Here is a 19,739-nt window from a genome sequence, read left to right as displayed (position 1 = left end):
ATCTTAATAATATTTAGCTTATATGTATTAAAAGCATAGTGTATCAAGTTAAAACTGGATTTAGTCAAGAATTCTCGATAAACAAGAAAGTTCTTCATACAAGAGCCCACTTTTCGACCGGTCTATCCTGTGACAAGTATATGATATATAGGTCCGCTCCGGCGGGTCCGACATATATACTATTTCTAGTAGAACACTTTAAAGCTTGGACATAATCTTACATACTTAGAAACAGAAAGACGAACAGACGGACGGCAAGGCCTATATCAACTTAGTTATTGATGCCAATATGATATAGAATATATATACCTTATGGGGTCGGAGATATCTCTGACACCTTTCATAACAAAATTGTTATACTCAATATTATACAAGGATATTCAACAAAAATACAAACTTAGATTTGGAAAAAAGCCATGCCGAATGTGCAAGGCCAGTTTCACTAGTGGCTGGACGTATATTGAACTGGGAGTAGGATCGGTACCTACCGGAAATAAAGATATGAATTCGGTGTCCATACCTACTTGTACAAAATATATGTATATATATCAAAAATGTATAACATGCGAACAGCCTTAAGTGAAACATAGTCTTATTATCGATCGGACTTTGCTGTTGTTGGGAAAGCCCTTTACATAAAGTTTTGTACGACCGACTACAATTAGTCATCGCCCTTGACAAGGGTCAGCTTGCAGCCATATTAATCGTATTACCAGATCATGCAAATGCACTTGCACTCCACAGCTGGGCTGAGAATGCATATTATCAAATTATTATTTATGTATAATTTGTTTGCTATGACCGCTGGTGCTGAACTCGATTTGAAACGTGACTGATGTAATTTATACAGTAATTTTACAGTATTTAAATAAAACAGAAATAAGTACGTAACAAAAGCCTATATGCAGCTTTAACGGTTACGTTGTTATACTCTTCTACAGGTAACAGTTATTATTTTCATGAAATGTGTTACGTAGATGGGTTCCCCATAAAGTATATTTATTCTAGCATATTCAGCATCAACAGCCCAGTTGATATAGTCGGAACCAAATATGCTCGTGAAACTTTCCATCAATCCGTCATCTTGTTACAAGCAGTACATACTTATGATTATTAAGTATATCATATTGCTGCGAACGATTGGTCGAAAGGTAGACTGTTGTATGAAGTATTGGCTATACAAATATTCTATAGTACAATAATATCTACTGTTGAATATTTCATCAAGATCGGTTAAGCAACACAGAAGTTATTTAAAAAAACGGCTGCAAGCGCAAATTCCAAGAATTTCTGTATACATGTACACACACACATTCATGTGCGTCTTCTTTGAATTCTATCAACAATATTGCAATTGTAATTGTATTGTTTTCTATGCTGCTATTTTGATCCGTTTTTTTCTCATTAATGTTTAGTTGTTGGTTTGTCTGTTGGGTAGAGGCGGTTGTGAATGGAGTGTTCTGTTACGTGTTCGAAACCCATTCAGAAAAAACTTTTTTTAAATTTATTTTTTTATTACTGCTAAAGCAAACAAACGTATAGCGCGAGCTGCATTTAGTGTTGGTAGAAGATGGTTCAGGGTGTCCCCTAGTCAGGAACTTCCGACTGGAACATCATACTTGTTCAAGATGATTTTCACTAAGCTCAGCATTTAACTATACTCACATATGTACCTGCAAAATCGTAAAGCAAATATCTACAAGGGTATTACATTTTTTCCGCACTTTGTCGTTTTGAGCTAATACAGTTTTAGTGGAAAGTACTTTTTTCTATAAAAGGCATAAGCACGAAAAATGCACTTGAGTATTCGAGCTGTTGCCGCGATCGGAAAGCTTCGGCATCATCTTTAACGGATTATTAAAAGTTTATCCTTAGCGATATCTTAGCATAAAATGGATTCAAATATTACTGAATTTTATAAAAATAAGACTATTTTCTTGACCGGTGGCAGCGGATTCCTGGGAAAATGTAGGTAAACCTTAATATTACAAGGATTATGCCGAACATAGTTTATCGAGTACAACGCGATTGCGTTGTGTGTGATACTTAATTAAGTTTAAACTCTGATTTGTTTTCTTATTCATGTGTGTCCCTAAGTGATAATTGAGAAACTGTTGCGGACAACGGAGGTGGAACGTATCTATATGCTAATACGGCCCAAACGTGGCGAGCAAATCCAGAGTCGGATGGCTGCTTTTCGCAGCAATTTCGTAAGTAAGCCCATGATCCGAAGAAATAAGTGAACTCTTACTCAATGCTCCTGGAAATAGATGTTCACCGAACTGCTTAAATTGAAAGCCAACTCCCTGGAGAAGGTAATGCCCATAGCTGGGGACTGTGCACTGCCGGACTTGGGATTGAGCGAGGCAGACAGGCAGTTGCTGACTGAGGAGGTGCAAGTGGTGGTGCACGGTGCAGCCACGGTGAACTTTGTGGAGCCGCTTAGCAGCGCGTTGAGCATCAACACGCGAGCAACTCGTCTACTTGTGCAGCTAGCCAAGCAGATGGGCCGCCTGGAGGCATATGTCCATGTGTCCACGGCGTTCTCGAATTGCCCGGTCGAGCACATCCGCGAGTGCTTCTATCCCGAGCTATTGAGCTGCACGGCTGACAAGGCCTTGGCGCTGCAGGATCAGCTGAGCGCCGAGCTGATTGACAAAATGACACCGGCCCTGCTTGGCAAGTTTCCCAATACCTACACCTACACAAAGGCTCTGGCGGAGCAGGTGGTGCAAAGGGAGGCTGCCGATCTACCGATATGCATATTTCGACCAGGCATGAGTATGTGAGGATCGATAGCCAAGCTTACTTTTGATAATGTTTTTGTCTTCCATTGGTTTAAGTTCTTCCCAGCTATAAGGAGCCTGTGAAAGGATGCATTGACAACCTCTATGGACCCATTGCCATTTCATATAGCTGTATCGCTGGCGTTGTACGCGTCATGCCCATAAGAAAAGAATCCCGAACCAATGTTGTGCCAGTTGACTTTTGTGTCAATTTAGTCCTGTCCTGCGCCTGGCAAACAGCTGTGGCAGCTGCCCAGCGCCCAACGCCTGCACCAGATCCAACTATTTATAATTTTGCTCCGACAGCTCAAAACCCGATAACATGGGGGCAATACAGGGAACAATTGTACAAGTATAAGGATATTTATCCAGTAAATCAAATGATATGGTTCCCGTTCATCACTGCACCCACCAGTTGGTGGTCCTTAAAGCTGTTTGTAGTAATTTATCATCATCTGCCTTGCTTTCTTATCGACATGAGTTTGCGTCTAAGGGGCCAGAAGCCGCGAATGAAAAGAATCTACAGTAAAGTACATGAGGGAATCAAAATATTAAGCCCATTCACTTTCCCTAACTGGACGTTTGAGATGGACAATTCTGATCGGCTTTTACAGTGCATGTCGCCAGAGGATCGGTTAAAGTATGAATTCGATATGAATGGTATTGATTGGATGCATTATTTGGATATTGTCTTCATGGGAGTGCGTGTATATCTGTTCAAAGAAGAGTTAACCGAGGAATCCCTTCAATCCGCAAAGAAGCTATATAAACGGTAGGTTGAGAGTGTAACAGTCTATATTTTGGACCAAGACTTAACACATTAACCCCTCGTTGTCTTTCGTAGATTTTTTATACTCAATTATCTTGTACATTTTATTGCCTGCTGCATTCCTGCTGCCCTTTTGTGGTGGGTCTATGTGAAGTTCTAAGGGGGAATCTTAGTCTGATGGATATATACATTCGCTTACAATAAAAGCTATATTGTTTTTATACCCTGAACCCATTAAAAATGGGTATGAGGGTATATTGTATTTGTGCAAAAGCAGATGGAAGCTTCTCCGACCCCATAAAGTATATATATTCTTGATCAGCATCAATAGCCGAGTCGATCTAGCCATGTCCGTCTGTCTGTCCGTCCGTTCGTCCGTCCGTCCATCCGTCCGTATGTATGAACGCAAGGATCTCAGAACCTATAAGAGCTAGAGACTTGAAATTTGTGGGTGCTCCTAGTGCCTGCGCAGATCGAGTTTGTTTCCGATATTCGATAACTTACTCCGTTTCCAAGCAATCGATAAAAATCGATATCGATATCCTGTTTTTTGGGCAATTTTGGTAAATAATAAGAGCTAGAGTCACCAAACTTGACATATAGCTTCAAAAATAGAATATATATATATGCATTTGATGTTGGAAGAAGAGGGTTCAGGGTATTCCCTAGTCGGAAGGTCCCGACTATAACCTCTTACTTGTTCTTTTTATTTTGCTTGCTCAATAAAAACAATCCAACGCAAATTACAATATTATAATTTTGCTCTAATTGGAACCGATTTAATATTCCAAAGTACAAGGAAATTAAGGCCACGTGCTGCATGGAAATTAAATAAGGAGGAGAATAATGGAACCTATATATATGTTCATTGCAGACGCAATTATTAATATGCGAATTTTTTGTCAGTATCTGCTGGAGTAGGTATATATATAGGTGGGTTTTTAACACCCTGTCAAACACCCAATCCAAATTGCCAAAAATTTTGGATTTTGGTAAAAGTATGTTACCAACAGACCTCATAAAGTATATATATGCTTGATCTAGACGACGAGTTTAGTAATCCATGTCCGATCTCAGAAAGTACAAGAGCTTAAGCTATAGAAAAATAGACTATAAATATATATTCCCATATACCCTAAGCACAACAAGGATCGGTACCTACCAGAAGAAAAGATATGAATACACAAGAAGCTCGTCGAGAATAGGATTGGGTATATGAAATATATGTATATACTATATATTTAAATATATAACAGGCGGTTGGTCCGGGACTGCCTTAAGTAAAATAGAGTCATATTAGGACAGATGACAGGGCCGCCAGCTGCAACACTTGGTTCACCTAGTAGGATTTCTCATGAACAGCATCAAGCTCAGCTAGGATGACGAGAGACGCCCCTTGACCACGCATCCATCGGCCTTTGCTGTTGTTGGGAAAGCCCTTTAAATAATGACTAAAGTAAGTCGTCGCCCTTACTAGACGGTGCATACATAAAATGCAATTACACTGCACAGCAGGGTAAGACATGCAAAGTATCAATTAATTATTTTTACCTAATTTTGTCTGCTATGACCGCTCGCTCTGAATTAAATTGGAAGCGTGGCTGATATAAAAGTATTTGAATTAAAAAGAAATAAGTATGTAACAAAATTATATATGCACATTTCTAATTGCCCACATTAAGACACCATCGGTTACATTGGTATAGATTGTTGTTCTAGATGGTATTGTAGTTCTGTCATGAAATGTGTAGCCCATAGAAGGAGACATCCGCGTTCCCATAAAGAATATATATTCTATATCAGCAGCCCAGTGGATATAGCCATAGCCATATATGTTTCTGGATCGGATTACTATATCATATAGCTAAACTTTGCTGATTGTATGTGATCCAAATCTTATCAATATCTGACTTATATATAATATATCTCTATAGGAAGACCCGCTCGTAGCACGAGTATGGCAATATATTCTGTTTCCCACGCAATTTTCATCAAACTGAGCCTTTATGTGCTTTACTGTTCTCACATGTCTGCTTTATTGTAAAGTAAATGCCTTTAAGGGTATTAGATCTTCGACTTATATTTTAAGTTTATTTCCTTTTAAGTATATACAGTCGTAATCGAAAGTACCTTTTTCTATAAAAGGCATGAGCACGAAAAATGCACTTGAGTATTCGAGCTGTTGCCGCGATCGGAAAGCTTCGGCATCATCTTTAGCGGATTATTAAAAGTTTATCCTTAGCGATATCTAAGCATAAAATGGATTCAAATATTACTGAATTTTATAAAAATAAGACTATTTTCATGACCGGTGGCAGCGGATTCCTGGGAAAATGTAGGTAAACCTTAATATTACAAGGATTATGCCGAACACAGTTTATTGAGTACAACGCGATTGCGTTGTGTGTGATACTTAATTAAGTTTAAACTCTGATTTGTTTTCTTATTCATGTGTGTCCCTAAGTGATAATTGAGAAACTGTTGCGAACAACGGAGGTGGAACGTATCTATATGCTAATACGGCCCAAACGTGGCGAGCAAATCCAGAGTCGGATGGCTGCTTTTCGCAGCAATTTCGTAAGTAAGCCCATGATCCGAAGAAATAATTGAACTCTTACTCTTACTCCTGGAAATAGATGTTCACCGAACTGCTTAAATTGAAAGCCAACTCCCTGGAGAAGGTAATGCCCATAGCTGGGGACTGTGCACTGCCGGACTTGGGATTGAGCGAGGCAGACAGGCAGTTGCTGACTGAGGAGGTGCAAGTGGTGGTGCACGGTGCAGCCACGGTGAACTTTGTGGAGCCGCTTAGCAGCGCGTTGAGCATCAACACGCGAGCAACTCGTCTACTTGTGCAGCTAGCCAAGCAGATGGGCCGCCTGGAGGCATATGTCCATGTGTCCACGGCGTTCTCGAATTGCCCGGTCGAGCACATCCGCGAGTGCTTCTATCCCGAGCTATTGAGCTGCACGGCTGACAAGGCCTTGGCGCTGCAGGATCAGCTGAGCGCCGAGCTGATTGACAAAATGACACCGGCCCTGCTTGGCAAGTTTCCCAATACCTACACCTACACAAAGGCTCTGGCGGAGCAGGTGGTGCAAAGGGAGGCTGCCGATCTACCGATATGCATATTTCGACCAGGCATGAGTATGTGAGGATCGATAGCCAAGCTTCCTTTTGATAATATTATTATTTCTCTTTGGTTTAAGTTCTTCCCAGCTTAAAGGAACCCTTTAAAGGATGCATTGACAACCTCTATGGGCCCATTGCCACGGCATATGGCTGTGCCGCTGGCGTTCTACGCGTCGTCTCCTCAAAGAAAGAAACCCGATCCAATATTGTGCCAGTTGACTATTGTGTCAATTTAGTCCTGTCCTGCGCCTGGCAAACAGCTGTGGCAACTGCCCAGCGCCGAGCCCAGCACCCTGCACCAGATCCACCTATTTACAACTTTGCTCCCACCGCTGAAAACCCGACAACATGGTTGGAAGTCTCGACATGGATGGAAAAGTACATACGTATTTATCCAGTTAATCAAGCGATATGGTTCCCGTTCACCATTTTAACCAACAATTTGTGGTTCTTCAAGCTGTTGGCAATACTCTATCATCATCTGCCAGGCTTTCTCATTGATACGGCTTTGCGTCTTAAGGGCCAGAAGCCGCGAATGAAAAGAATCTACAGTAAAGTACACAAGGGCCTCAAAATATTATTCCCATTTACTTTCCCTAACTGGACGTTTGAGATGGACAATTCTGATCGGCTTTTACAGAGCATGTCGCCAGAGGATCGGTTAAAGTATGAATTCGATTTGAATGGTGTTGATTGGATGCATTTTATGCACATTTCCATTATGGGAATGCGAGTATATCTGTTCAAAGAGGAGTTAACCGAGGAATCTCTACAATCCGCAAGGAAGCTATGTAAACGGTAGGTTGAGAGTGTAACAGAAAAGAAAATGTCAGTCTTTATTTTGGACCAAAACTTAACACATTAACTTCTCGTTGTCTTTTGCAGATTTTTAATAATCAATTGCCTTGTACACTTTATTGCCTGCTGCATTCCTGCTGCCCTTTTGTGGTGGGTCTATGTGAAGTTCTAAGGTGGAATCTTAGTCTGATGGATATATACATTCGCTTACAATAAAAGCTATATTGTTGTTCTTTTGATTTTCTTGCTCAATAAAAAAATCCAACGCAAATTACAATATTATAATTTTGCTCTAATTGGAACCGATTGAATATTCCAAAGTACACGGAAATTAACTCCACGTGTTGCATGGAAATTTAATAAGGAGGAGGATAATGGAACCTATATATATATATTCATTGCAGACGCAATTATTCATATGCGAATTTTTTGTCAGTATCTGATAAAGTAGGTATAGATATAGTTGGGTTTTTTACACCGTGCACCCAATCAACATTGGAAAAAAAAGATTTTGGATTTGGGTAAGAGTATTGTACAAAGAAACCTTATAAGGTATATGCATATATTTGTCTGATCAAGACGACGAACTGAGTCAGCCATGTCCGATCTCAGAAAGTATATATAGAGTAGAGTAGTATATATAGAGATATAGATTATAAACCTCTATTCCCATATACCCTACGCAAAACAAGCTGTTCATTTATTGTCGATACACATCCTATTTCCATTTCTTTTTTTAGCCATAACTCAAAAACTTTAAGATACAGATACGCAAATAATAAATATTTCAATTTTTAGATACCTATTATTATATACCTATTCCTCACAGAACTACAAAACAAATGAGATCGTAATTCTCGATTCTGTATTTTGATTATTTAGAAATACAAAATTCTTTGTTCTGATTGACTGACGGATAGATGCTCAACATACAAATCGAGCCGCAATAGCTAGAGAATTTGTACAGTAGTTAGTTTTCCGGTGTCACTATAAAATTCTGTTTAATGTACTTAAAGGAGATAACCCTTGGTTTCCATTACTTTGCAGTTGCGAAGCGGACTGCAACCGGATGATAAAAAAGATTAGCTTAATGGCCAGCCAGCTGCTGCGGCTCCTGCTCCTCCAAAGGCTTTGACAATATGTCGCTAATGGGCAGCCATTTTGTACCGAAGACTAAGCCGGAACCGACAGCCTGAGCGAGAATAAAAAATTGAACTGCTTACGAAAAGTAGAAGAGCCTATTAGACGCAGTCAAAGCAGGCAAAGCCTATGCCAAAAGTTGAATTAGATATGCCTCCCTAGTTAGAACAAAGGTATAATACGTAGGCAAAACAAAGACAGCATATTTTATTTTCTAATGTAAGCCATGACAGATATAAAACACTTGCCAACCAATAGGCAGCACAGACAGTTGGATACCCTACATGAGTAAAAAGGAACTTAAATAAATTTATATATAAAACTTTTTATTCTGGACTGACTGAGTGATTGACTGATGTTCAGACGGTCATTTTGACCGACTGATTGACCGCTTGACCATATCAAATGATATTTAATTGTTGGTTCCTGGATTAGAACAGACGAGCTTTATGACCAAAATGTAACATTTTTGGGCAACAGCAAATTAAAAACTGTAGCAAAAAATGCAGCTTCCCCTGGAGAAAGTTGCGACATGAATATCTATACAATATCTGCAGTTATGGATTTAAAATTCTTTTTCATATTGAAAGTCAAAATATATGGTCAAAATATCTTGAAAAACAAAAGGTTTTCCATACAACAACTTCATTTTCGACCTAGCTATATGATATAATAGTCCGACGTTGATAGGATTTTGCAAAAGCATGAGGAGCAAAACTAATAAATGCCGAGGCTGGTCAAGATATCTTGATAAACAAAAATGTTGTTATACAAGAAGCTAATTTTCGACTGATCGTTCCTACGGCAGCTATATGATATAGTAGTCCGATCTGTCACTTCTGCAAAGTTTCATGACGATAGCTTTAAAATTGAGAGACAAGTTCGCATATAACAGACAGACGGACATGGCTCTATCGACTCGGCTGTTGATACTGATCAAGGATATATATACTTAATCGGGTCGGAGATATGTCCTTTTATGCGTTACACATTTCACGACAAACTTATAATATCCTCTGCAAGGGTACAAAAAAAAAAGAGCCTTGTAGATATTCGCCTTGCATATGTGAGAGTAGTAAAACTGCTAAATGCTGAGTTTAATGAAAACAACATTTTTTCCGACGAATTCTTCCTATAGGGCTATATAATATGTAAGTGCAATCTTGATAACACTTAGCTTATATTAAGAAGAAGCATAATTTAAATAGTAAAAGCTGGGGTTAGTGAAGATATCGCGGCAAACAAAAAAGTTCTTCATAACCTAATTTTCGGCTGTTCTTTTTAGTCACCGAAAGACCGACTACTTACAATTGCCAAGGGTCAGCTTGCAGCCGTATTAATCGCATTGCCAGACCGTGTAAATGCAATTGCCCTGCACGGCTGGGATTAGAATGCAAAGTATCAATTAATTATTTATGTAAAATTTGTTTGCTATGACCGATCGTGCTGAATTCGATTTGAAACGTGACATATATTTTAAGCCTATATGCAGAATTATCGGTTACGTTGTTATACTCTTCTAGAGGTTATAGTAATTATTTTCATGAAATGTGTTACACATAATGGGTTCCCCACAAAGTATATATATTCTAGATCAGCATCAACAGCCCAGTTGATATAGGTTAGATTATATTAATATATCATATTGCTGCGAGAGGAGCGATTGGTCGAATAGTAGACTGTTGTATGAAGAATTTTGTTGTTTATTAAGATGTCTTGACTGACCCTGACATTTATTAGTTGAAGGATGGTGCTTATATGTAAGCCAAATCTTATCAAGATCGCACTACTATATAGCTCTATAGTATGAATCGGTCGGAAATTGAGCTTCTGTTCGAAAATATATTATATTTTTCAAAATGATTTTCAACAAACTCAGCATTAATGAGCTTAACTATACTCACATGTGTACCTGCCAAATCGTAAAGCAAACATCTACAAGGGTATTATATATTCGGCTTGTCGAAGATATCCGCACCTTGTCGTTTTAAGTTTATACAGTCGTAGTCGAAAGTACCTTTTTCTATAAAAGGCATGAGCACGAAAAATGCACTTGAGTATTCGAGCTGTTGCCGCGATCGGAAAGCTTCGGCATCATCTTTAACGGATTATTAAAAGTTTATCCTTAGCGATATCTAAGCATAAAATGGATTCAAATATTACTGAATTTTATAAAAATAAGACTATTTTCTTGACCGGTGGCAGCGGATTCCTGGGAAAATGTAGGTAAACCTTAATATTACAAGGATTATGCCGAACATAGTTTATTGAGTACAACGCGATTGCGTTGTGTGTGATACTTAATTAAGTTTAAACTCTAATTTGTTTTCTTATTCATGTGTGTCCCTAAGTGATAATTGAGAAACTGTTGCGAACAACGGAGGTGGAACGTATCTATATGCTAATACGGCCCAAACATGGCGAGCAAATCCAGAGTCGGATGGCTGCTTTTCGCAGCAATTTCGTAAGTAAGCCCATGATCCGAAGAAATAAGTGAACTCTTACTCAATGCTCCTGGAAATAGATGTTCACCGAACTGCTTAAATTGAAAGCCAACTCCCTGGAGAAGGTAATGCCCATAGCTGGGGACTGTGCACTGCCGGACTTGGGATTGAGCGAGGCAGACAGGCAGTTGCTGACTGAGGAGGTGCAAGTGGTGGTGCACGGTGCAGCCACGGTGAACTTTGTGGAGCCGCTTAGCAGCGCGTTGAGCATCAACACGCGAGCAACTCGTCTACTTGTGCAGCTAGCCAAGCAGATGGGCCGCCTGGAGGCATATGTCCATGTGTCCACGGCGTTCTCGAATTGCCCGGTCGAGCACATCCGCGAGTGCTTCTATCCCGAGCTATTGAGCTGCACGGCTGACAAGGCCTTGGCGCTGCAGGATCAGCTGAGCGCCGAGCTGATTGACAAAATGACACCGGCCCTGCTTGGCAAGTTTCCCAATACCTACACCTACACAAAGGCTCTGGCGGAGCAGGTGGTGCAAAGGGAGGCTGCCGATCTACCGATATGCATATTTCGACCAGGCATGAGTATGTGAGGATCGATAGCCAAGCTTACTTTTGATAATGTTTTTGTCTTCCATTGATTTAAGTTCTTCCCAGCTATAAGGAGCCTGTTAAAGGATGCATTGACAACCTCTATGGACCCATTGCCATTTCATATGGCTGTGCGGCTGGCGTTGTACACGTCACCTTCTCAAATAAAGAAGCCAGATGCAATATTGTGCCAGTTGACTATTGTGTCAATTTAGTCCTGTCCTGCGCCTGGCAAACAGCTGTGGCAACTGCCCAGCGCCGAAACCCTGCACCAGAACCACCTATTTACAACTTTGCTCCCACCGCTCAAAACCCAATAACATGGGAAATATACACGGAATCGTATGAAAAGAATAGGCATATTTATCCAGTAAATCAAATGATTTGGCTCCCGTTTATATTTTTCACATCCAGCTGGTGGTCCTTTAAGCTGTTGGCAGTACTCTATCATCATCTGCCTGGCTTTCTCATCGATATGGGCTTGCGTCTAAAGGGCCAGAAGCCGCGAATGAAAAGAATCTACAGTAGAATACACGAGAGCTATAAAATCTTAGTCCCATTTGCTTTCCCTAATTGGACATTTGAGATGCGCAATTCTGATCGGCTATTAAAGGCAATGTCGCCACAGGATCGGTTAAAATTTGAGTTCGATATGAATGTTTTAGATTGGAAGCAATATATGGTCGGTGCCCTCATAGGAATGCGTGTATATCTGTTCAAAGAAGAGTTAACCGAGGAATCCCTTCAATCCGCAAAGAAGCTTTATAAACGGTAGGTTGAGAGTGTAACAGACTATATTTTGGACCAAGACTTAACACATTAACTTCTCGTTGTCTTTTGCAGATTCTTTATAATCAATTGTCTTGTACACTTTATTGCCTGCTGCATTCCTGCTGCCCTTTTGTGGTGGGTCTATGTGAAGTTCTAAGGTGGAATCTTATGGATATATAAAAATAAAGCTACAATAAGAGCTACATTGATTTTTCTTTTATTTTGGCTTGCCCAATAAAAATATCCAACGTTAAGTACAATATTATAATTTTGTTCTAATTGGAACCGATTTAATATTTTAAAGTACGCCAAAATTATGTCCCCGTGCTGCATGGAAATTTAATAAGGAGGAGGATAAAGGAACATAAATACAATTACAATTGCAGACGGAATTATTCAAATGCCAGTAACTGATGGAATAGGTTTAGATATATATAGGTTTTTAACACCGTGCACCCAATAAAGTTTGAGAAATAAAGATTTTGGATTTGGGTAAGAGTATGTTACAAGCAGACCTCATTAAGTATATATATGATCTCAGAAAGTTCAAGAATAGCGAAATAGAATATATATATATATATATATATATATATATATATATATATTCCCATATACCCTACGCATAACAATTTGTTCATTTTTTAGCCATAACTTAAAAATTATTAGATCTAGATACAAAAATTTTGTATGTAGGCCCGTTTAGGAGACGAAAATAATAAATATTTCATTTTTAAATACCTCCTCCTATTCCCCACAAAACTAAAAACAAAAACAAGTAAGAGCTTCTAGTCGGGAGCTCCCGACTAGTTAATACCCTGAACCCTCTTATTCCAATACCAAATGCAGCTCGCGCTACGCGCTCATTTGTAGTAATGAAGATAAATATAAAACAAAATATAAGTTTCCTCGGTAGGGCTCAAACTCGCGACAGACCGCACCATTTGCCACCACCTTTACTCAACAGCCACACCAATAATTGAGTATTATTAAGAAGGAAATAAAACGAATGAAAATTAGCAGCACAGAAAACAATAATATCGCAATTACAATGCTGAATTCGAAGCAGACGCGCATGAATGCGTGTATACAGAAATTCTTGGAATTTGCGCTAGCTGCCGCAAACACGTGGGCAGTCAAAGCTCATAACTTTTGTGTGTTACTTAGCCGATCTCAATGACATTTTCTACAGTATATCTTATTGAATCAAAGAATATTTGTCTATTCTCAAAGGTAAATTGTAACTTCATAACATAACATATCATGTTTGGTGACTCTAGTTCTTATTATTTTCACAATTTGCTCAAAAAACAGGATTTCGATATCGATTTTTATCGATTGCTTGGAAACAGAGTAAGCTGTCGATTATCCGACTAGGAGGACCTACAGCTAATTTCAAGTCTCTAGCTCTAATAGGCTCGGAGATCGTTGCGTTCATACATACGGACATGGCTATATCTACTCGGCTTTTGATACTGATCAAGAATATATATACTTTATCGGGTCGGAGATGTGTCCTTTTATGCGTTACACATTTGACGTTTAAATTATAATAGATTCTACAAGGGTATACAAACGAGAAAGTAATAAAAAATAAAATTAAAGAAAAATACCGTTGAAGACATTTGCTTTACATATTTGAGAATAGTAAAGTCGGTAAATGCTGAGTTTAATGAAAATGTCTTGGAAAACAGCTTATTTTGTAGAACAACAACATTTCCGACGGATTCTTCCAATGTGCGATCTTGATAACATTTAGTTTATATTAAAAAGAAGCAAAAGTAAAAATGTATAAGCTGTGGTTAGTGAAGAAATCGCCATAAACAAAAAAGCTCTTCATAGCCAACTTTTCGACTGATCTTTCCTTTGACAAGTATATGTTATAGTGGTCCAATTCGAGCGAGTCCAACATATGAACTGCCTGCAATAGAAGACGTACCTTTGTTTCATGTTTCATGACTTTTAATCTGAGAGACCAGTTCGCATAGAAACAGACAGACAAATAGACGGACGCCATTGATGCCAATAAGATATAGAATATGTATACCTTATTGATGTACTCAATATTATGTAAGGGTATTCAACAAGAATACCACCTTCCAGAAATAAAGAGATGCATGCGCAAAAAGCTCATAGGATTAGAACAGGAGTGGGTGTGTATACTTTACCTAATACTTTAATTCACAATTAGATATATAACAAGTAAGAGGTTCTAGTCGGGAGCTCCCGACTAGGGGATACCCTGAACCCTCTTCTTGCAACATCAAATGCATATATATATTCTATTTTAGAAGCTATATGGCAAGTTTGGTGACTCTAGCTCTTATTATTGACCAAATTTGCCCAAAAAACAGGATATCGATATCGATTTTTATCGATTGCTTGGAAACGGAGTAAGTTATCGATTATCGAAAACAAACTCGATTTGCGCGGGAACTAGGAGCATCTACATCTAAAATTTCGTGGTCGGAGATGCTTCCTTCTGCCTGTTACATACATTTGGATTTTGCACAAATACAAAATACCCTCATACCCATTTTTAATGGGTTCAGGGTATACAAAATCGATATATATAACAGGCGATCCTGGTCTGCTTTAACTGAAGCTAAGTTTTTAGAGATTTAATATTTGAGTTAGTTATTAAGAAGTCGGAAAGAAGGGGTACACCGTCCCAGATGCCGAGAGACGCCCCTTGACCACGCATCCATCGGACTGTGCTGTAGCTGGGAAAGCTCTTTAAATTAAGTTTTCTTCTTTACGACCGACTACAATTAGTAATTGCCCTTGCCAAGGGTCAGCTTGCAGCCGTATTAATCGCATTGCCCGACCGTGTAAATGCAATTGCCCTGCACGGCTGGGATTAGAATGCAAAGTATCAATTAATTATTTATGTATAATTTTTTTGCTATGACCGCTCGTGCTGAACTCGATTTGAAACGTGACTGATGTCAAAATATTTTAATAAAACGGAAATAAGTACGTAACATAAGCTTATATGCAGATTTATCGGTTACGTTGTTATACTCTTCTAGAGGTTATAGTAATTATTTTCATGAAATGTGTTACACATGATTAGTTCCCCATAAAGGACAGTTGATATAGCCGTAACCAAATATGCTCTTGAAACTTCGCATCTATCCGACTTCCTTTTACAGGCAGTACATATGATTACTATATCATATTGCTGCGAGAGGAGCGATTGGTCGAATAATAGACACTTGTATGGAGAATCTTGTTGTTTATTCAGAAATATTGACTGACACCGACATTTGATAGTTGAATTATGGTCCTTATATGTAAACCAAATCTTATCAAGATCGTACTACTAGATAGCTCTATAGGATGAATCGGTCGGAAGATGATTTTCACCAAAGCATTAGTGAGCTTAACTACTCTCACATATGTACCAGCCAAATCGTAAAGCAAATATCTACAAGGGTATTAAATGTTCGGCCTGTCGAATATTTCTGCACTTTGTCGTTTTGAGCTAATACAGTTTTATTGGGAAGTACTTTTTTCTATAAAAGGCATAAGCACGAAAAATGCACTTGAGTATTCGAGCTGTTGCCGCGATCGGAAAGCTTCGGCATCATCTTTAGCGGATTATTAAAAGTTTGTCCTTAGCGATATCTTAGCATAAAATGGATTCAAATATTACTGAATTTTATAAAAATAAGACTATTTTCTTGACCGGTGGCAGCGGATTCCTGGGAAAATGTAGGTATACCTTGATATTACAAGGATTATGCCGAACACAGTTTATTGAGTACAACGCGATTGCATTTAGTGTGTAATACTTAATTAAGTTTAAACTCTGATTTGTTTTCTTATTCATGTGTGTCCCTAAGTGATAATTGAGAAACTGTTGCGGACAACGGAGGTGGAACGTATCTATATGCTAATACGGCCCAAACGTGGCGAGCAAATCCAGAGTCGGATGGCTGCTTTTCGCAGCAATTTCGTAAGTAAGCCCATGATCCGAAGAAATAATTGAACTCTTACTCTTACTCCTGGAAATAGATGTTCACCGAACTGCTTAAATTGAAAGCCAACTCCCTGGAGAAGGTAATGCCCATAGCTGGGGACTGTGCACTGCCGGACTTGGGATTGAGCGAGGCAGACAGGCAGTTGCTGACTGAGGAGGTGCAAGTGGTGGTGCACGGTGCAGCCACGGTGAACTTTGTGGAGCCGCTTAGCAGCGCGTTGAGCATCAACACGCGAGCAACTCGTCTACTTGTGCAGCTAGCCAAGCAGATGGGCCGCCTGGAGGCATATGTCCATGTGTCCACGGCGTTCTCGAATTGCCCGGTCGAGCACATCCGCGAGTGCTTCTATCCCGAGCTATTGAGCTGCACGGCTGACAAGGCCTTGGCGCTGCAGGATCAGCTGAGCGCCGAGCTGATTGACAAAATGACACCGGCCCTGCTTGGCAAGTTTCCCAATACCTACACCTACACAAAGGCTCTGGCGGAGCAGGTGGTGCAAAGGGAGGCTGCCGATCTACCGATATGCATATTTCGACCAGGCATGAGTATGTGAGGATCGATAGCCAAGCTTCCTTTTGATAATATTATTATTTCTCTTTGGTTTAAGTTCTTCCCAGCTTAAAGGAACCCTTTAAAGGATGCATTGACAACCTCTATGGACCCATTGCCTCGGCATATGGCTGTGCCGCTGGAGTTCTACGCGTCGTCCCCTCAAAGAAAGAATCCCGAACCAATATTGTGCCAGTTGACTATTGTGTCAATTTAGTCCTGTCCAGCGCCTGGCAAACAGCTGTGGCAACTGCCCAGCGCCGAGCCCAGCACCCTGCACCAGATCCACCTATTTACAACTTTGCTCCCACCGCTCAAAACCCGACAACATGGGGACAAATAACGGGATGGATGGAAAAGTACATTCGTATTTATCCAGTTAATCAAGCGATATGGTTCCCGTTCACCATTTTAATCAGCAATTTGTGGTTATTCAAGCTATTGATAGTACTCTATCACCATCTGCCTGGCTTTCTCATTGATACGGCTTTGCGTCTTAAGGGCCAGAAGCCGCGAATGAAAAGAATCTACAGTAGAATACACGAGAGCTATAAAATGTTAGTCCCATTTACTTTTCCTAACTGGACGTTTGAGATGGGCAATTCTGATCGGCTATTAAAGTCAATGTCGCCACAGGATCGACTTAAATTTGAATTCGATTTGAATGGTGTTGATTGGATGCATTTTTTGAGCATTTCCATAATGGGAGTGCGTGTAAATCTGTTGAAAGAGGAGTTAACCGAGGAATCTCTACAATCCGCAAGGAAGCTATGTAAACGGTAGGTTAAGAGTGTAACAGAAAAGAAAATGTCAGTCTTTATTTTGGACCAAAACTTAACACATTAACTTCTCGTTGTCTTTTGCAGATTTTTAATAATCAATTGTCTTGTACACTTTATTGCCTGCTGCATTCCTGCTGCCCTTTTGTGGTGGGTCTATGTGAAGTTCTAAGGGGGAATCTTAGTCTTATGGGTATATAATTTCGCTTACAATAACAACTGAATTGTTTTTTTTTTATTTTTTATCATTAAATAAATTCAACGCAAAATTCAATAGTGTAATGAATCGATTTAATATTCCAAAGTACGAGTAAATTAAGTCCACATGCTGCATGGAAATTAAATTAGGAGGATTATGAAACATATATATTATATCTTAATTGCAGACGCAATATATATAAACTTGAACAAGACGATGAACTGAGTCAGCCATGTCCGATTTCAGAAAGTACAAGAGTTTGAGATATAGAATATAAATATATATTCCCATATACGCACAACAAACTGTTAATTTTTTTTTGATACACATCCCATTTCCACTTCGTTTTCTAGCCATACCTTAAGAACTTAAGGGCCTGACACACAAATTTGATATGTAGACTCCCGTTTAGTAGACACAAATAATGAATATTTCGCTTTATAGACACATCTTCCTATTTCTCACAAAACTACAAAACTCTTTGTTCTGACTGACTGACGGATAGATGCTCAACATGCAAATCGAGCCGCAATAGAGAATTCGTACACTAGTTAGTTTTCCGAAGTCACCGTAATATTCTCTTGAATATACTTAAAGGAGATAACCCTTGGTTTCCATTACTTTGCAGTTGCGAGGCGGACTGCAACCGGATGATAAAAAAGATTAGCTTAATGGCCAGCCAGCTGCTGCAGCTCCTGCTCCTCCAAAGGCTTTGACAATATGTCGCTAATGGGCAGCCATTTTGTACCGAAGACTAAGCCGGAACCGACAGCCTGAGCGAGAATAAAAAATTGAACTGCTTACGAAAAGTAGACGAGCCTATTAGACGCAGTCAAAGCAGGCAAAGCCTATGCCAAAAGTTGAATTAGATATGCCTCCCTAGTTAGAACAAAGGTATAATACGTAGGCAAAACAAAGACAGCATATTTTATTTTCTAATGTAAGCCATGACAGATATAAAACACTTGCCAACCAATAGGCAGCACAGACAGTTGGATACCCTACATGAGTAAAAAAGAAACTTACATACTTTAAGCTATATTTGGTTTAAGTCTGTCTCTTTATGTATAACTGTTTATTGGACGAGACTGACTGTATGACTGATTGGCTGACTGAATGACTGAGCGTCTGACTGACTGACTGATTGACTGATTGACTGACCGATTGACTGACTGAGTGGCTGAATGATTGAGTGACTGACTGATAGAATGATTGACAGACTGTTGAACAGATTGGTTGACTGACTGATTGTCTGCTGACCACCTGATTGGCCGATTGACTGACTTTCATACTGACTGATTAACTGGCTGATTGACAGACTGATGTGTGATCAAGGAAGGAATTGCTTTCAATAGTTGAGAGCTATTTATTTATCATCCGAAAATTCATTTAAACGTGCCTATTTTCGAATTTCAATATATTTTATATATTCACTTACAGAACTTGAGATTTTTATGTATTTTCTTTGATTATTTTGAAGGACATTGCTCTGCTTCAAATACCCTATCTATTAGGCAATATGCGCACAAACACTCTCGCATTTGGAATTAACACAGCGCCATATTTAGCTTAGCCGTCGCTTTGGCCCCCGGTTGGAGTCTGAACTCCTCGTAATACTATGAGTCTAAACACGACTGCCATTTATTTTCGTATTATCATAATGAGGACTCGTATATTTTTATGTGAATTTCTTCCTTTTTGCACCAAGCACCAACCCTCCTTCGTGTGTGTCACAGCAAGTGTGTGTGTCTGTGTATGTGTAAAAAAAGAAGAGAGGCAAAAATAAAAGTAA

The 19,739-nt window shown here is 39.3% G+C and overlaps 4 protein-coding genes across 5 annotated transcripts; all 4 read left to right on the top strand.

Moving 5' to 3' along the window:
- The first annotated feature begins 1,808 nt into the window (after window positions 1-1,808).
- LOC115759592 (fatty acyl-CoA reductase wat-like) lies at window positions 1,809-3,831 on the top strand. The gene is made up of 5 exons (XM_030700562.1): window positions 1,809-1,968; window positions 2,098-2,210; window positions 2,271-2,781; window positions 2,844-3,558; window positions 3,631-3,831. Exons 1-5 carry the CDS (start codon window positions 1,893-1,895, stop codon window positions 3,713-3,715), a joined length of 1,500 nt encoding a protein of 499 aa, XP_030556422.1. The 5' UTR covers window positions 1,809-1,892; the 3' UTR covers window positions 3,716-3,831.
- A 1,929-nt stretch (window positions 3,832-5,760) lies between these two features.
- On the top strand, window positions 5,761-12,641 carry LOC115759591 (fatty acyl-CoA reductase wat-like). Of its 2 annotated transcripts, XM_030700561.1 has the most exons (6): window positions 5,761-5,890; window positions 6,020-6,132; window positions 6,192-6,702; window positions 6,765-7,485; window positions 7,573-7,658; window positions 12,596-12,641. In XM_030700561.1, the coding sequence occupies exons 1-5, from the start codon at window positions 5,815-5,817 to the stop codon at window positions 7,655-7,657; spliced, it is 1,506 nt and encodes a 501-aa protein (XP_030556421.1). In that variant the 5' UTR covers window positions 5,761-5,814; the 3' UTR covers window position 7,658; window positions 12,596-12,641. The 2 variants fall into 2 exon arrangements, with proteins under 2 accessions (XP_030556421.1, XP_030556420.1); XM_030700560.1 differs by lacking the exon at window positions 12,596-12,641 and having other exon boundaries at window positions 7,573-7,748.
- LOC115759594 (fatty acyl-CoA reductase wat-like) lies at window positions 10,736-17,985 on the top strand. The gene is made up of 6 exons (XM_030700563.1): window positions 10,736-10,847; window positions 10,977-11,089; window positions 11,150-11,660; window positions 11,723-12,437; window positions 12,510-12,595; window positions 17,922-17,985. The coding sequence occupies exons 1-5, from the start codon at window positions 10,772-10,774 to the stop codon at window positions 12,592-12,594; spliced, it is 1,500 nt and encodes a 499-aa protein (XP_030556423.1). The 5' UTR covers window positions 10,736-10,771; the 3' UTR covers window position 12,595; window positions 17,922-17,985.
- Window positions 16,008-17,943, top strand: LOC115759590 (fatty acyl-CoA reductase wat-like). The gene is made up of 5 exons (XM_030700559.1): window positions 16,008-16,151; window positions 16,283-16,395; window positions 16,455-16,965; window positions 17,028-17,748; window positions 17,836-17,943. Exons 1-5 carry the CDS (start codon window positions 16,076-16,078, stop codon window positions 17,918-17,920), a joined length of 1,506 nt encoding a protein of 501 aa, XP_030556419.1. The 5' UTR covers window positions 16,008-16,075; the 3' UTR covers window positions 17,921-17,943.
- Window positions 17,986-19,739: the final 1,754 nt, after the last annotated feature.

Source organism: Drosophila novamexicana, unplaced genomic scaffold (genome assembly GCF_003285875.2).
Source record: "Drosophila novamexicana strain 15010-1031.04,08,12 unplaced genomic scaffold, DnovRS2.1 tig00000308-arrow-arrow-pilon, whole genome shotgun sequence".
In the NCBI taxonomy this organism is placed as follows: domain Eukaryota; kingdom Metazoa; phylum Arthropoda; class Insecta; order Diptera; family Drosophilidae; genus Drosophila; species Drosophila novamexicana.
Note: the sequence above shows the minus strand (reverse complement) of the source record. Positions and strands in the feature narration are given on the sequence as shown.

Coding starts and splice junctions, on each gene's coding strand:
- LOC115759594 (XM_030700563.1), top strand. CDS start 10,772: ATGGATTCAAATATTACTGAATTTTATAAAAATAAGACTATTTTCTTG. Junction 10,848..10,976: donor CAGCGGATTCCTGGGAAAAT/GTAGGTAAACCT, acceptor TGTGTCCCTAAG/TGATAATTGAGAAACTGTTG. Junction 12,438..12,509: donor GCAAAGAAGCTTTATAAACG/GTAGGTTGAGAG, acceptor TGTCTTTTGCAG/ATTCTTTATAATCAATTGTC.
- LOC115759590 (XM_030700559.1), top strand. CDS start 16,076: ATGGATTCAAATATTACTGAATTTTATAAAAATAAGACTATTTTCTTG. Junction 16,966..17,027: donor CATATTTCGACCAGGCATGA/GTATGTGAGGAT, acceptor CTTTGGTTTAAG/TTCTTCCCAGCTTAAAGGAA. Junction 17,749..17,835: donor GCAAGGAAGCTATGTAAACG/GTAGGTTAAGAG, acceptor TGTCTTTTGCAG/ATTTTTAATAATCAATTGTC.
- LOC115759592 (XM_030700562.1), top strand. CDS start 1,893: ATGGATTCAAATATTACTGAATTTTATAAAAATAAGACTATTTTCTTG. Junction 1,969..2,097: donor CAGCGGATTCCTGGGAAAAT/GTAGGTAAACCT, acceptor TGTGTCCCTAAG/TGATAATTGAGAAACTGTTG. Junction 2,782..2,843: donor CATATTTCGACCAGGCATGA/GTATGTGAGGAT, acceptor CATTGGTTTAAG/TTCTTCCCAGCTATAAGGAG.
- LOC115759591 (XM_030700561.1), top strand. CDS start 5,815: ATGGATTCAAATATTACTGAATTTTATAAAAATAAGACTATTTTCATG. Junction 5,891..6,019: donor CAGCGGATTCCTGGGAAAAT/GTAGGTAAACCT, acceptor TGTGTCCCTAAG/TGATAATTGAGAAACTGTTG. Junction 6,133..6,191: donor CTGCTTTTCGCAGCAATTTC/GTAAGTAAGCCC, acceptor TCCTGGAAATAG/ATGTTCACCGAACTGCTTAA.